Source organism: Aquarana catesbeiana, linkage group LG05 (genome assembly GCF_042186555.1).
Source record: "Aquarana catesbeiana isolate 2022-GZ linkage group LG05, ASM4218655v1, whole genome shotgun sequence".
Taxonomy (NCBI): Eukaryota; Metazoa; Chordata; class Amphibia; order Anura; family Ranidae; genus Aquarana; species Aquarana catesbeiana.
This window is the reverse complement of record NC_133328.1, coordinates 168,528,653-168,542,045: the sequence shown is the minus strand read 5'-3', so window position 1 is coordinate 168,542,045 and position 13,393 is coordinate 168,528,653. Positions and strand designations below refer to the sequence as shown.

Here is a 13,393-nt window from a genome sequence, read left to right as displayed (position 1 = left end):
TGGCAAAAGGGGGTCCAAACTTGTACTAGCAAGGTGAACCTAATAAAGTGGCCAGTGAGTGTGTATCATATTTATATAATTTTATAAACATAAAAAATTAACAGTATATACAGTATGTATGTTATAATGTTATATACCTACAAATTACACCCATACATAGCTAAATAACTTAAAGCTGAAAGCATGAAGGCAAACAACCTCTGTTGTGCTCTCTGTTTAGGATTTAAATGAAGGTCTGTAACACTAGGATCACAGGGATATAAATTAAATATACACAAATTATGAGAAAAATATAAAAGACTTTAAACAATTTTATAAAATAGCAAAAACTGAAACTTTATAACAAATGAATACACATTTTGATTTTTTGTTTTTCAATACAAAGACACTGAAAAAAAGCATTGATGGCAAATTAAAGGTTTGAAAAGTTTAAATGTAAAAAGAAATACATACTGTTTCTCCTGACAGCCCTCTGTTTCCCTGTAAATAAAAAACAAAGGGTTATTCACAAAAACACATTTATCAGCTTAAATAATATTAAACTGTTGCTTTTAGAAAAGGACAAATTTATTACTTAGCTTACAATGAGAGTGATTCTAGCTTATTGTTCAAGGTATAAAAGGGCAAAAGACAGGAATGGAACAATGGTAGGAGACACAGGCCACCGGAGAGGTGCGTATCATATATCTTCTATTGTAGAGAAATGGCATTTTGATATTGGTAACTGATATGGTCACTTTATGCTAAATCATTATACTGGATAACAGTTGTTACTCATTTTAGTCTTGTCGACGCTTATTGTACTTTAAAAGTGTATGCTGTGTTTTATTTTAAAGGAAACATGTAGTGAAAAAAATAGGGTTTGCAATTGCTCATCCCATTTAAAAATGCTAGTTGCCTGCCTATATCTGGCTTTAATATTTTGTGAGCAATGTCCACTTCTAATCCACAGGCTATCAGTAAAAAAAACTTTGTGAGTCAGGTGGTAAAACTATAAGGTGTTCATTTTGATTGACTCAACAAAAAATTTCAAATGCTAACATGTGGTACTGCTTAATGTGGCACAGAGGAAATTATACTTCAGCTTAATGAGTCTGATTTTTTTTTAGTCCTGTCCTATATTGCAAGGCTTTTAGAAGACTGTTAAGTAGATTGTTAAAAAAAAAAAAAGCAAAAGTGGTGTGAAGGGGTAAGACTTAAGACATACCTTAGGACCTTTGATTCCCGCACTTCCTTTATCACCAGGTTCTCCTATAGGGCCAGGTATTCCTCTTGCACCCTAATAAAAACAAACACCTTAAATGAAGTTGCTTCCCTTTAAACAAATACTGCATTATTAATACTGATACATGTATTTGAGAGTATCAGACCCACACTGTATTAATGTATTTTGCTTTTGCTTTGAAAATGGGCTTCATGCAAATATTAAAGCAGGTCTACTGTTCGTTCACCTAGTTCACCTAATCAATTTCCAATATTCGTATGTGTTTTTCTATACAGAATCTATCTGGACCTGGTATTCTTTGGTGCAGAAAGAGTTGGTCTTTGTTACAGAGGATCACAGTGCAGAGGAGATAGTGTTATCCAAGTTTTGTTTATCTAATGTGACGTTATTTGTACCATTTGCACTGACCAGAAACTGATGTACAATTTCAAACCTAAGTGTTATTTTACTACAGCACTGCATTTCACTAAATAAAAAAAGACTTAGAAGAGATACTCACATCTTCCCCCTCTTCCCCAGAATGTCCTGGAACTCCCCTTTGCCCAGGTAGCCCCTGGAAATAAATCAGAAGTTAGAATTTAGATGATAAATGTATATCATAGAAAAATCTTTTAAAATTAAAAGGAACACATTTGTAAAGTTTTTTGTACAATTAAAGTGTATGCATAGCCAAAACCTTTCTTTTTAGAGAGAGTAGGGAAGAACTGAACTCCCTTTTAGGTTATTTTTAACCTTTATATCACCTGTTTGTGTCCTGCCACAGCAGCCAGGTAATGACACCACTGAAACCTGAAGTGACAAAATGCTTGTCGCTTCCAGCTTCATTTAGTGCAGTCAGTGAACAGATTCTTGCTGATTGTCCTTCACTCCTCACTCGGACACCGATGGGAGTCCCATGACCAGGATAGGCAGCAAAGTCCAGGATACATGGCCGGGGGGAGCATGGTGACGCACCTGTGGAAGTGATAAGGTGGATCTACAGTGGCTTGAATTACTTCCACTAGAGGCTTGACAGTCAGCTAAAGAAATATGCACACACTTATGGCTGCCATAGCATCCTGAAGTGTGTGCAGATGCTGCTCCTGCACACTTAACCCTTATGTTGGTGGCAGCAAAAGGGTTTAAGGGATAAAGACTGTTGACTGTTAAAGTGGATTTTCAAATTACAAAGTGAATGTCTGTTAGCAAATATTCTGCTATTGTTATGTCCCTTGCACATGGATGGTTATTTAAAGTGAACACAGCTTTTCTTAACTTATAATTTATTCATATTAATATGTGAGTTCCCTACTTTGTTAGTAAACCATCTCAATACATAATGTACATATATAATCTTCTCCATTAGATTCATAATGTTCCAGTAATATAAATCATAATTAAAACAAAATTCAGTACCGGTTTTCCACGTGCTCCAAATCCTCCAGGACTACCCCTTTCTCCAGTGCATTTACAAAACACACAGCAACATGTCTTCTCAACAACATTGGACTGCAATAGAAAAGTGTAATGTAATTATGATGTTTTCATAAATTGTGTTAAATTAATAGAGATTACAAACTAGATTATGTATAATATTGGTACTACCATAGACTCTCTCTGGAGCTATGAAGGCTCCCACCTCAACAAATTTTACTCCCTTTTCCACTCCCTAAGTCCACAAGCAATAGCTTTGCTACGAAGTACAAAAACATAAGGCAGTGGACACTTTGGGGTTTATTTACTAAAGCTGTAGATTGCAAAATCAGGCTCACTTCTGCATAGAAACCAATCAGCTTCCAGGTTTTATTGCCAAAGCTTACCTGAACAAGCTGAGGTTAAAAGCTGATTGGTTTCTATGCAGAAGTGAGCCTGATTTTGCACTCTCCAGCTTTAGTAAATAAACCTCTCTGTTTGCAGACTGGCAAGCATACTGGCAATGTGCCTTAGTATGTGTGTCATAAGGGCAGCCTGTCAGAGTCTTATGTTAGCAATCTGTCAATTTTCGTACCATAGTGGAACAGAATACCATTTTACTCTTTTACTTCTAATTTTAAAAGCCGGCTTTACTGGCAAGTTCAAAGATGTCAGGCTGTCAGTTTCCACTGTGGTTTCTAGTTTGAGACTCTATTTTGGAATGGCATGAAATCTAGTCAACTGAGGCATCTGTCTGGATGTGCGAGTTCTAACAATGGTGTGTAGATGCAATTGAGAAAGGTTTAAAAATTTTAAGTCACAACAGACTTAATCTGGCCATACACCTATAGATTATCTGCAGATTTTCTATGGTTAGATGGAAAAAGTGCAACAGATTTCTCCATGTTCGCTAAACTGTGTGGATGGAGGAATCTCCCACTTTTTCCATCTAACCATAGAAAATCTGCAGATAATCTATAGGTGTATGGCCAGCTTTAGACAACAGACAGAGTTATAAAATTAAAGATTTGTGGAACTAAGGGCATGACATATATCAGTCAATGTCCCTGTAAAAGTTTTAAGTAAGTCACATAAAAAGGAAACTAAAAATTAAGATTAAAGAACACTTTTGTAATATTTCTGAATTTGTGAATTGTCCAATGACTAAACACTACAAATACAAATATAGAAACTATTTTTATAGCTTCAGGCGAAGAGAGATAGTTAACCACTTGCTGACTGTAAGGATTTGCCCCCTAATGACCAGGCCATTTTTTTGCGATACGGCACTGCGCCGCTTTAACTGACAATTGCGTGGTCGTGCGACATTGTACCCAAACAAAATTTATGTCCTTTTTTTTCCCACAAATAGAGCTTTCTTTTGGGGGTATTTGATCCCCTCTGTGGTTTTTATTTTTTGTGCTATAAACAAAAAAAGAGCGACAATTTTGAAAAAAAATAATATTTTTTACTTTTTGGTATAATAAATTTTCAAAAAAAATGAAAACAAATTTCTTTATCAGTTTAGGCCAATATGTATTCTTCTACATATTTTTGGTAAAAAAATCGCAATAAGCGTATATTGATTGGTTTGTGCAAAAGTCTAGCGTCCAGAAAATAGGGGATAGATTTATGGCATTTTTATTATTCATTTATTTTTTACTAGTAATGGTGGCGATCTGCGATTTTTTAGCAGGGCTCCAACATTGCGGACAGATCGGACACTTTTGATACTTTTGACGCGCTTAGAAACTAAAAGAAAACAGCAGCTGTGCACTACAACCCAGATACCAGGCACAAACAATATGTAAATAAGAAGTGCAGTGCTAAAAATATACTTGCAATATATAACACAATGCATATAACAGGTGCAAAGATTACTAAAGTGCATTCAGTGCAATCAATAGTGTATGAACAATATAGGAAAATAATAGCAAAATATTGCATAAAAAACAAATATGCAAAAAATAAAATAAAGCATGTACTAATTAAAGTGCAATTAGTGCCATCAATTGTGCAAAACCTAAAATTCAGCTAGAGATGAATTTCAAACATAAATACCAGTTTAATATATAATATATAAAAAAGGGTGCAGATCTCTGCAAAAAATCATATGGGACTAAAGTCCATGTGTAAAGTCATTCAGCGCTGCACCTTTTTTATATATTATATATTGCACTGGTATTTATGTTTGAAATTCATCTCTAGCTGAATTTTAGGTTTTGCACAATTGATGGCACTTATTGCACTTTATATAGTACATGTTTTATTTTATTTTTTGCATATTTCTTTTTTTATGCAATATTTTGCTATTGATTTCCTATATTGTTCATACACTATTGATTGCACTGAATGCACTTTAGGGAAGGGGTTACCACTAGGGGGCGATCAAAGGGTTAAGTGTTCCCTAGGGAGGTGTTTCTAACTGTAGGGGGATGGGACTGCCTGGAGGAGGAGAGAGATTGCTGTTCCTGATCACTAGGAACAGCAGGTCTCTCTCTAATCCCCTGTCAGAACGGGGATCTGTCTGTTTACATACACAGATCCCCATTCTGGCTCTCTGAGGAGCAATCGCAGGTGGCCTGCGGACATCGTGGCTGTCGGGCACACACATCGGCTCTGGAGTCGCACCACGGGATTGCGCCCCCCCCTATAGCTTCTTGAAGTGGACAACATACAATGATGCCAATTTGCGCAGCCGTGCCAACCTGTAACACTAGTAACACTAAACTATATCCTTTTTCTCTATAAATAATCCATACACATTCACTAATTAAAGAATTAAACCCAATGTTTCATATTCCTGATATGTCTGCTGTACCATGTACTTGTTTAAAGAAAAAAAGTATCCTGTTCTCTTTGTATTGCATTCTTTGTGTGAAATCCCTGGTGTTCCTGCCAGTCCCTCTGTTTCCCTATTCAAAACTGACCACACTAAGCATGAAAGCACAGAGTAATCAGTTCTCTAGCTGTGCTGAGAATTACATGTTTGGGAGGTGCCCTGAATCTGCCTGTGTAGTGTAGTGAAGCGTCTTTATGATGTTTTCAACCAAGTACAGCAAAAGTGACATTTACAAAGGAAATAAATTGCAGGTAAGTGACAGTTGCTGGTAAATTGCAGTAAACAACAGCCATGGATTTCCTGCATCAAAGTCTGGTATCAATGTCAAGATGTAACTCATGAAAAAAAAAACAGTGTATGGTTCCCTCCAGTGGCATCACTAGGGGGTGGCTTCTGGGGCTATAGCCCCAAATCTGGGGCCCATAGCCCAGAGTCTCTGCAGGGGTCCCCAACCACCGGGCCATGGCCTCTCTGCAGCCAGGCCGGGCAGAACGGGAGAGCCGGAGAGTGGGCAGGCCGCATGACAGGGCCGGCGGGCAGAATCGGAGAACCATGTCATTTGTGGATATGGAATGAACCTGGAACTCATCCCTAGTTTTTACTTATTTTATTATCTAGGATATAAGGCTGTATACTGCAACGGGTCACTACTGGAGTATGTAAGTTATTTCTCTTATTACCAGTCATGCAGCAGTTTCATAGAGCGATTGTGCCCTTTTTGAATATAACTTGAGACTGCGATGAAAAAGTAAATGCTGTTTTTATCTGTCATATTGGTTTTCTGATCAATGTAGCAGCCTCCTAGTGTAGAGCAGGCTGCTAGCTAAATCTAGTTGGGCTCCCCTGTAAGCAGAGGAGCAGGGGTTGATTACTTACGGCTGCTAAGTGTTTCACACGCTTCTCCTCTGTTACTTCCCCCCCTCTTCTTGAGAATTCTAGAATCATAGTGGGCAGAAGAATAGGGACTCTAGCCAATCCCTAGGGAGGTGTGCTCAGTAGGCAGTGAGAGAGCTCATAAATAGTCATAGACCTTTTTTGGGGTATCCCATGCTTCCTCTCCTTATCCAAGTTCATTGTTTCCAATAAAAACCCAAAAAAGAAACCCATTGAAAGTAATTTGGAGCCAGTGAAAGAGTGTTGAAAATGCTATGTGCCTGGCTGTGAGTGCTCTAAGGGGGTAAATAAGATTATATTCACCAGCGGCTCTTTTTGGGGTGCGCTAAATGGAGAATACAGACAGAAGCTCTATTATCAACTACCATTTACTACCCTGTTTCCCCAAAAATAAGACCTAGCATGATTGTCAGTGATGGCTGCAATATAAGCCCTACCCCCCAAATAAGCCTTACCCTGTTTCCCCCGAAAATAAGCCCTACCCTGAAAATAAGACCTACAAGGACTTTAACTAGGGCTTATTTGGGGGTGGGGGGAGTGGGGCTTATATTGCAGCCATCACCCACAATCACGCTAGGTCTTATTTTCGGGGAAACAGGGTAGTTAATAACCAGGTTCGTAGTCCCTGAGTGTGCTGATGTAAATTTTTGTGTTTCTTAAATGTCAAGTGTCAGCTTTGCTGCAAAGTAAAATAAGAAGAGTCCTTAGCCCAAGTCCACAAGCTGATTCTGCTACACTGAAAATCTGCAACACCCTTCATACTTGCTGAATGGATAAAACAAATGGGAGACGCTTAGCCGCTAGCAATAATCGCAAGAGCATTTGGCAGGCTGGTAGTACTCAAGTTGATCGATCAATTAACTTGATACATTCAGCCTGCCCAATAACGGTTTGAATCTCGGCCGGTTCACCGAACCGTGAATGGTGGCCTTAATGTCCCATAGTTAATGACAGATTTAATCTTTTTGACCTATCCTGAAAGATGATTTGTACCACTATTATTACCTTTTGGCTATTGTAACATGTACATTTCTAAGTGTAATGTTCTCGAAAAAAAAGAAGAGTCTCCTCTGTTAGTTGGTTTGGCAAATGCAATGTGTATATTGTACGTGATTTTAGATGTTATTGCATGAATTACAAGGAGTAAACTGAAGTGTTCCTGCCCTACACTTAATGCCAGTGGTGTAACCATATTTCACAAATTGTCATTATTAGATTTCTCTGCTAAACTTTGGTTCACTTAATTCTAGCTAAAAACCCAGACATTTCAAATGGCATTAAAGCATAAATGCAACATATAATTTAAAACTTTGGATGGGTCCTGGCTTACCACGTGCTTAAACAGTCTTTCACCAATATCTGGCATTCCAATATACATTTGATAGTTGTATTCAAAGCCTCTGCCAAATTCAATGTATTTGATGTCATCATAATGCTTTGCTCCTTCAAGTGCAACAGTAACCAATGCACTTAATCCTGAAAAGATACAGATACATGTATAGAACTATACATAATTTATCAAATATTTATTAAAATTAAGTTGGCCTAAAAATGAAAATTATAGCTTAAATAAGGCTTACTCAAAACCCTTAGTATTGACCATATAGAAATAAGATATAAAACTGAAATTATTCTCTTTGTCTTGCAAAAGGAATCTGCACTCTTCAAAATAAATGGTTGTTTTAGTAAAAGCAAATGATCTGGAATGACTTCTTCTTGGCTGGTTTCACATGCTTTTTATGTTATATTCAACCTTAATTGCTTGTATTTAATTGGAGACAAAAACTCTTTAATTTCTTCTGTGTCACATTGGCTGAATGCTCTAAGAGGTATTATACTTGTGTTATTAACCACCTAAGGACCGGAAGGACTTGCCCCCTTAATAACCAGGCCATTTTTTTCGATACGGCACTGTGTCACTTTAACTAAGTGCGCCGCTGTTCCCAATACCTTTTTTTTTTCCCCACAAATAGAGCGTTCTTTTGGTGGTATTTGATCACCTCTGCATTATTTTTTGAGCTATAAACAAAAAAAGACCCACAGTTTTGAAAAAAAAAAATATTAAAAAATTTTTGCTATAATAAATACCCCCCCCCCCAAAAAAAAATTAAAAATTTCTATATCAGTTTAGACCGATATGTATTCTTCTACATATTTTTGGTAAAAAAATTGCAATAAGCGTATATATAGATTGGTTTGCGCAAAAGTTATAGTGTCTACAAAATAGGGGATAGATTTATGGCCCCCTAGTAGTCTTAAAGCAGCCGACGTACAATGACACCAATTCGCCCAGGAGAGCCAACCTGGCGCAGTACAACTGCGGCAGGCGGTCCTTAAGTGGTTAAAACAGGTCAGAGACAGCTGCCTGAGGCTCAGGTGTGAGTGGGTCTGATGAACAATTCTGTACACCTAAATTGTATACAGTGGGGTAAATACCATAATAGCAGCCCATGTGGCTTCTATTGGGCCTTGGTAGGTGTGCAGACCCACTTTGTGTGGGGTTTTAGTATTCCCTCACTACTATCAGGGCTGCAGAATGGCAGTGGGCACCCTGTGATGGAATGCTGGGTGTTTAAGCACCTACCACTGCTCCATTAGGAGGCATTATTGTGTAGCGCTACCCCCCAAGGAGCTGCTAGTGATGATGGGTTCTCTGTTCTGCCACGACCCTCTAAACTGCTCGGTCCCCACTGACACACTGGTCGTAGACTAAAAGCTGCTTACACCTGTGAATTTAAGGGTTAACAGTCTACCACTCTTAGGATACACAGGGAAAAGGCCGCAAACAGTCTAGCAGTAAACCAATTGAATGTATTAAGGCAATTCAATGTAATATGATGTAAATCAACAAACAGATAAATGCACAGACACTAGAGCACTATAATAGAGACATGGGCAACGTACAACTAACTCAAACATACAGAATTATAGCAAGGTTAATTTGAGTTATAACTGGGTAACTAGAGTATCTAAACAACATAGACCAGTTCAGAGGAATAGAGAAGGGACCTGGTGTACACCTTGTGCCTACAATCCTTGTAACAAGTGGGCATACATGTTCCCAGTGCAAGGGGGGGAAACCCCTGGAGGTGGTAGAAAGTACCTGGCGCCTAGTAACTAATGTTGGCTGGCTTTCGGTGGGGCCTTTCTTTAGAGTACAGTGAGTAGAGTAGATAACAGAGGCTACGCTGCTAACTAGGAGCAGTCTCTGTTTGGGCTAACTGAGTGTGGTAGGCATTTAGGAAATGTAGTTCAGCTCACCACACCAGATGGCTAATCTGGTCCTAATAGCTTGGTGATCAACATTTCCCAGCGATCTGGCCCTGGATCCTCACACAGGCTGCAGTCTCTCAGCCCAGATCCTGAAGATGCAGCCACTCTCTCTCTCAAACTTAGTCTCTGAAGGCAGCTCCAGCAGGCTCGGGAGTAGGTCTGTCCCTTCTCCCTGATGTGGGGGAACAGGACAGAAACAGGTGCTCTTAGCATCTCTCTAATGGCTCTGGTCCCTCAGATGTGAGGTACAGACCTTGACAGATCTATTGTCATCACTTGCTCCAACACTTGCCCTTGATTGGATCTGATCCCTGATGCCAGAAGGGAGGGGGGAGAGAAGTAAAAGAAACTGGGATCGAACACACAACCCACTTTTGAGAATAACTGAAAAAAATACCCCCGTGCTACCTCACCAGCTGCTATACCAAAATGAATAAGATAAATAAAATAAGTGCTTCTCTAAGGAGCAGCTCAAACACTTCTGCGAATTCACCACAAATTACAACTTGCTATTGACAGAGCCAACAGCACAGCTGGAAGGTGAGAGGAGAGAGACAGCTGACATGCATACACTCCAGCACCCCTCTTGGCTTCAGCACAGCAGGAGACAGGGAGAGTAAGTACACACACAGCCTGCAGCTGTGCCACTCTCTTGTTCCCTGATCATGTGATCCATCACATGACTAAGCATAAGAAGAAGTCTCAACTCCTAATGGGTACCCATACTGATAGCAGGTCTGACATGGGTAATGGGAGGTGAAATATTTGCTCCATAGTGCCTGGAACCTCCTACAGTGCCCCTCAGTTACCATATGTTCCCAAACCTCCTATAGTGCCTTCCAGCTCCCATAGTGTTCCAAAACCTTCCTCATTGTTCCCTAACTACCATAATGCCCCGAACCTCATGCAGTACTCCAACCTCCCATAGTGCCCCTAATGCCCACAGGGTCCTGAGCTCCCATAGTGCCACCAACCTCCCATAGAAACCCACAGTGACCCCCAACCTTTCACAGTGACCTCCAGCTATCTTGGTTGCCCCACACTTTCCATAGTGCCCCAAACCTTCAAAAGTACCTTTTTAGCTCCCATAGCAACCACAAACTTTCCACAATTGCCCCCATCTCCCATCAACCTCCCATAGTGACCTGCAATTCCCCCCAACCCATTTCCCACAGGTACTCCAGTCCTCCCCATAACCCTCATCCCCACAGGGCCACCCAGTCTATTACAGAGTCCCCTAACCCGCTCCAGAACCCCAATTCCCCCACAATGACACCCAGCCCCAACCAGATACTTTCAGCTTCATCTAAAGCCTTCCAGTCCACCACAAAGCCCCCAGTCTCAACCAAAGCCTTTAGTTCTCTTCAAAGCCCCCTATATTTTTCCTCCCATTGATACTAATATCAGAGCATTTTTTCTCCTACTAACTACTTATGCCAGAGCATTCTTCCACCTCTTGACCCCCAAACACCAGGTAATTCTCACTCCCACCAACTGCCAACTGGAGCATTCTTCTTTCTGCTCTCCAACAACATTTCTTCCTACTACTGACCATTAACACTGTGGCACTTTTTCCCACTGCTTACTACTGACATCATGGCAATTTTTTATTGCTGCTGTTTAGCGACACTGGAGTATTTTTTCCTCTAACCACTGAAGCCAGGGTATATTTTTGCTACCAATGAATAGCAAGTGATTGTTTGCACTAGCTACTAATGAATAACATGACTGTAATTCCACAGTATACAAAAACACAACAGGAACATTTGCACAGATAATTAGGGAGGATGGAGTTGGTGGATAGTTTTCTACAACTGTGTAAAGTTCTAATAACCTCTGGAGAAGCCTCTGCCTTTAAATCTCCAGGCCGCTAAGGCCAGTCGTGATGGTTGTGGATGCAGGATTGATTGAGATGAGGAGTCACTGGCAGAGTGATCGGTGGGCACATGCTTGAAAAAAGGATATCCAAATAAAACTGCTTGCAGCAAAGGTGTGCCACGTCCCAAATAGATATTGAAATGGAGTAACCCCCTAGGGGTGGGACTTTAAAGGCACTACCGTAACAAAAAATATATAAAAAAGTATAAAGTTTATTGTACATGAAGAAAACACATAATAAATAAAGAATAAACACATATGGAAGGATGCATCGTATAGTACAAACGTTTAACGGAAAGACATGATACACGATTCTAAACCCAACAACGTTTCAGAGATGGACTGTAGTATCTTTCATCAGGGGTTTTCATAGGAAGTACAGTGTCTATAAAATTTAAATATACAATAATCAACCAAAAGGTCCTGACAAATAATGCTGCATATTAATCAAATAAGCATACATGGCAATACTTACATAGTGGCTAAAAAAGTACATTAACGCATCCAAACAATGTTTAAAAAGTGAGGAGTAATTAAGGGGAGGGGTTTTCCACAAATCCCATCCACCAGATAATAGTCAATGTAAATAAAAAAAGTAGCGTAGAGGAAGGGGAGAAAAGAAATGTCCCCTTCCTCACACCCAACAGACCCACTGGGTTCCGAGGTTCAGACCAGCAGCAGGCTGACACATGCACTGGGGCCCAAGAGACAAGGAGGATCTGGAAAGAGAGCAGGGGGAGGGAAGAATAAAAATAATAAGGATAGTAAACATGGAGATAACAGTGTACATGGGCACATGCTGAAATCGATTGCCAGAGAGAACCATGGTCTGTGTGGCTAGTAGGGTAATACGGCAATGACTGTCAGATTCTCTGCCAACAATCCGCCCCTCTACCAATGGATGTGGATAGCACGAGAGGAATGGGCTCTACTTGCAGTTGGTTGAACACTTCGGGGTGAAGAGATCATTTGTTGGGATCTTAGAATTGTCTGGACAGGTGATCTGCTTCCAAGTTCTGACAGCCTGGAAGAGAAATGGCCCTTAAATCTGGGAAATATTGTTGTGCCAATGTCATGATTGGTTCCCTCTCTTTCAAAAGGGATTGGCTGTGCGTCCCGCCTTGTCATTGTCTGTAGGACACTGCTGCCGTGTTGTCCAGACGGAGCAGGACTGGGTGACCCTGGAAGTTACAGAATGTTGGAAAATAGACCCTGAGTGAGTGGGAAATTCCCATCTGCCCTGGATCTTATGTTGTTCGCAGGTGGCGCCCCACCCTGCTGCATTGGCGTCTGGTAACAATGATCCATGGCTGCAGCCCTAATGGACAAAGCTATACTAGCATTTCTTATTGTGTCCACCACTAGAGACTACGGTGCATCCAGCTGGTGATCCTGATTGGCTGGGCTAGACGAACCTTCTTCCACTGGCTCAGGAAACCTGGTTGGAAAACTGAGAGTTTCCAGTGAGCCCAGGGGATCATCGGGATACATGAAGCCATCATCCCGAGAAGAATCATGCACTGGGATGCTGATGTTACTGGTCCAGTCAATGCTTGTAGGAATTTCTCCCTGATTTTGGGGAATTTCTAAAGAAGTAAGGAAACTGTGGCCGCCCGAGTATTGAACTGGGTCCCCTGATAGACCATACTCTGTGTAGGCTCCAGCTGGCTATTTTGATAGTTGACTATCCAGCCGAATGGCTCCTGAGGGAAGCGGTTTCTTCTCCCTCTGCCTGGAAGGTTGGCTGTAATACTGGGCATGAGGAATCAGCCTGCATAATCCGCTGGGCTGGAGTCACTCCTGAAGTGCCTGGTACCTCTCTGGCTAGAGAGGGTCAAATAGCCTGGCTTTGAGCTGTTGCAGGGCCCACATTCTGCTCATCTGCCTCT

General features: G+C 40.6%; 1 protein-coding gene across 1 annotated transcript in view; it reads right to left on the bottom strand.

Annotated features, from left to right (window-relative positions):
- The window catches only part of COL6A6 (collagen type VI alpha 6 chain), a 418,546-nt gene that overhangs the window by 175,977 nt on the left and 229,176 nt on the right, over positions 1 to 13,393 (bottom strand). Inside the window, exons 13-17 of the mRNA XM_073630332.1 lie at positions 7,684 to 7,829; positions 2,621 to 2,713; positions 1,725 to 1,778; positions 1,208 to 1,279; positions 454 to 480 (exon numbers count right to left, since the gene is read on the bottom strand). Of these exons, the coding sequence (XP_073486433.1) occupies positions 454 to 480; positions 1,208 to 1,279; positions 1,725 to 1,778; positions 2,621 to 2,713; positions 7,684 to 7,829 (392 nt within the window). The remainder of the gene's footprint in view (positions 1 to 453; positions 481 to 1,207; positions 1,280 to 1,724; positions 1,779 to 2,620; positions 2,714 to 7,683; positions 7,830 to 13,393) is intronic.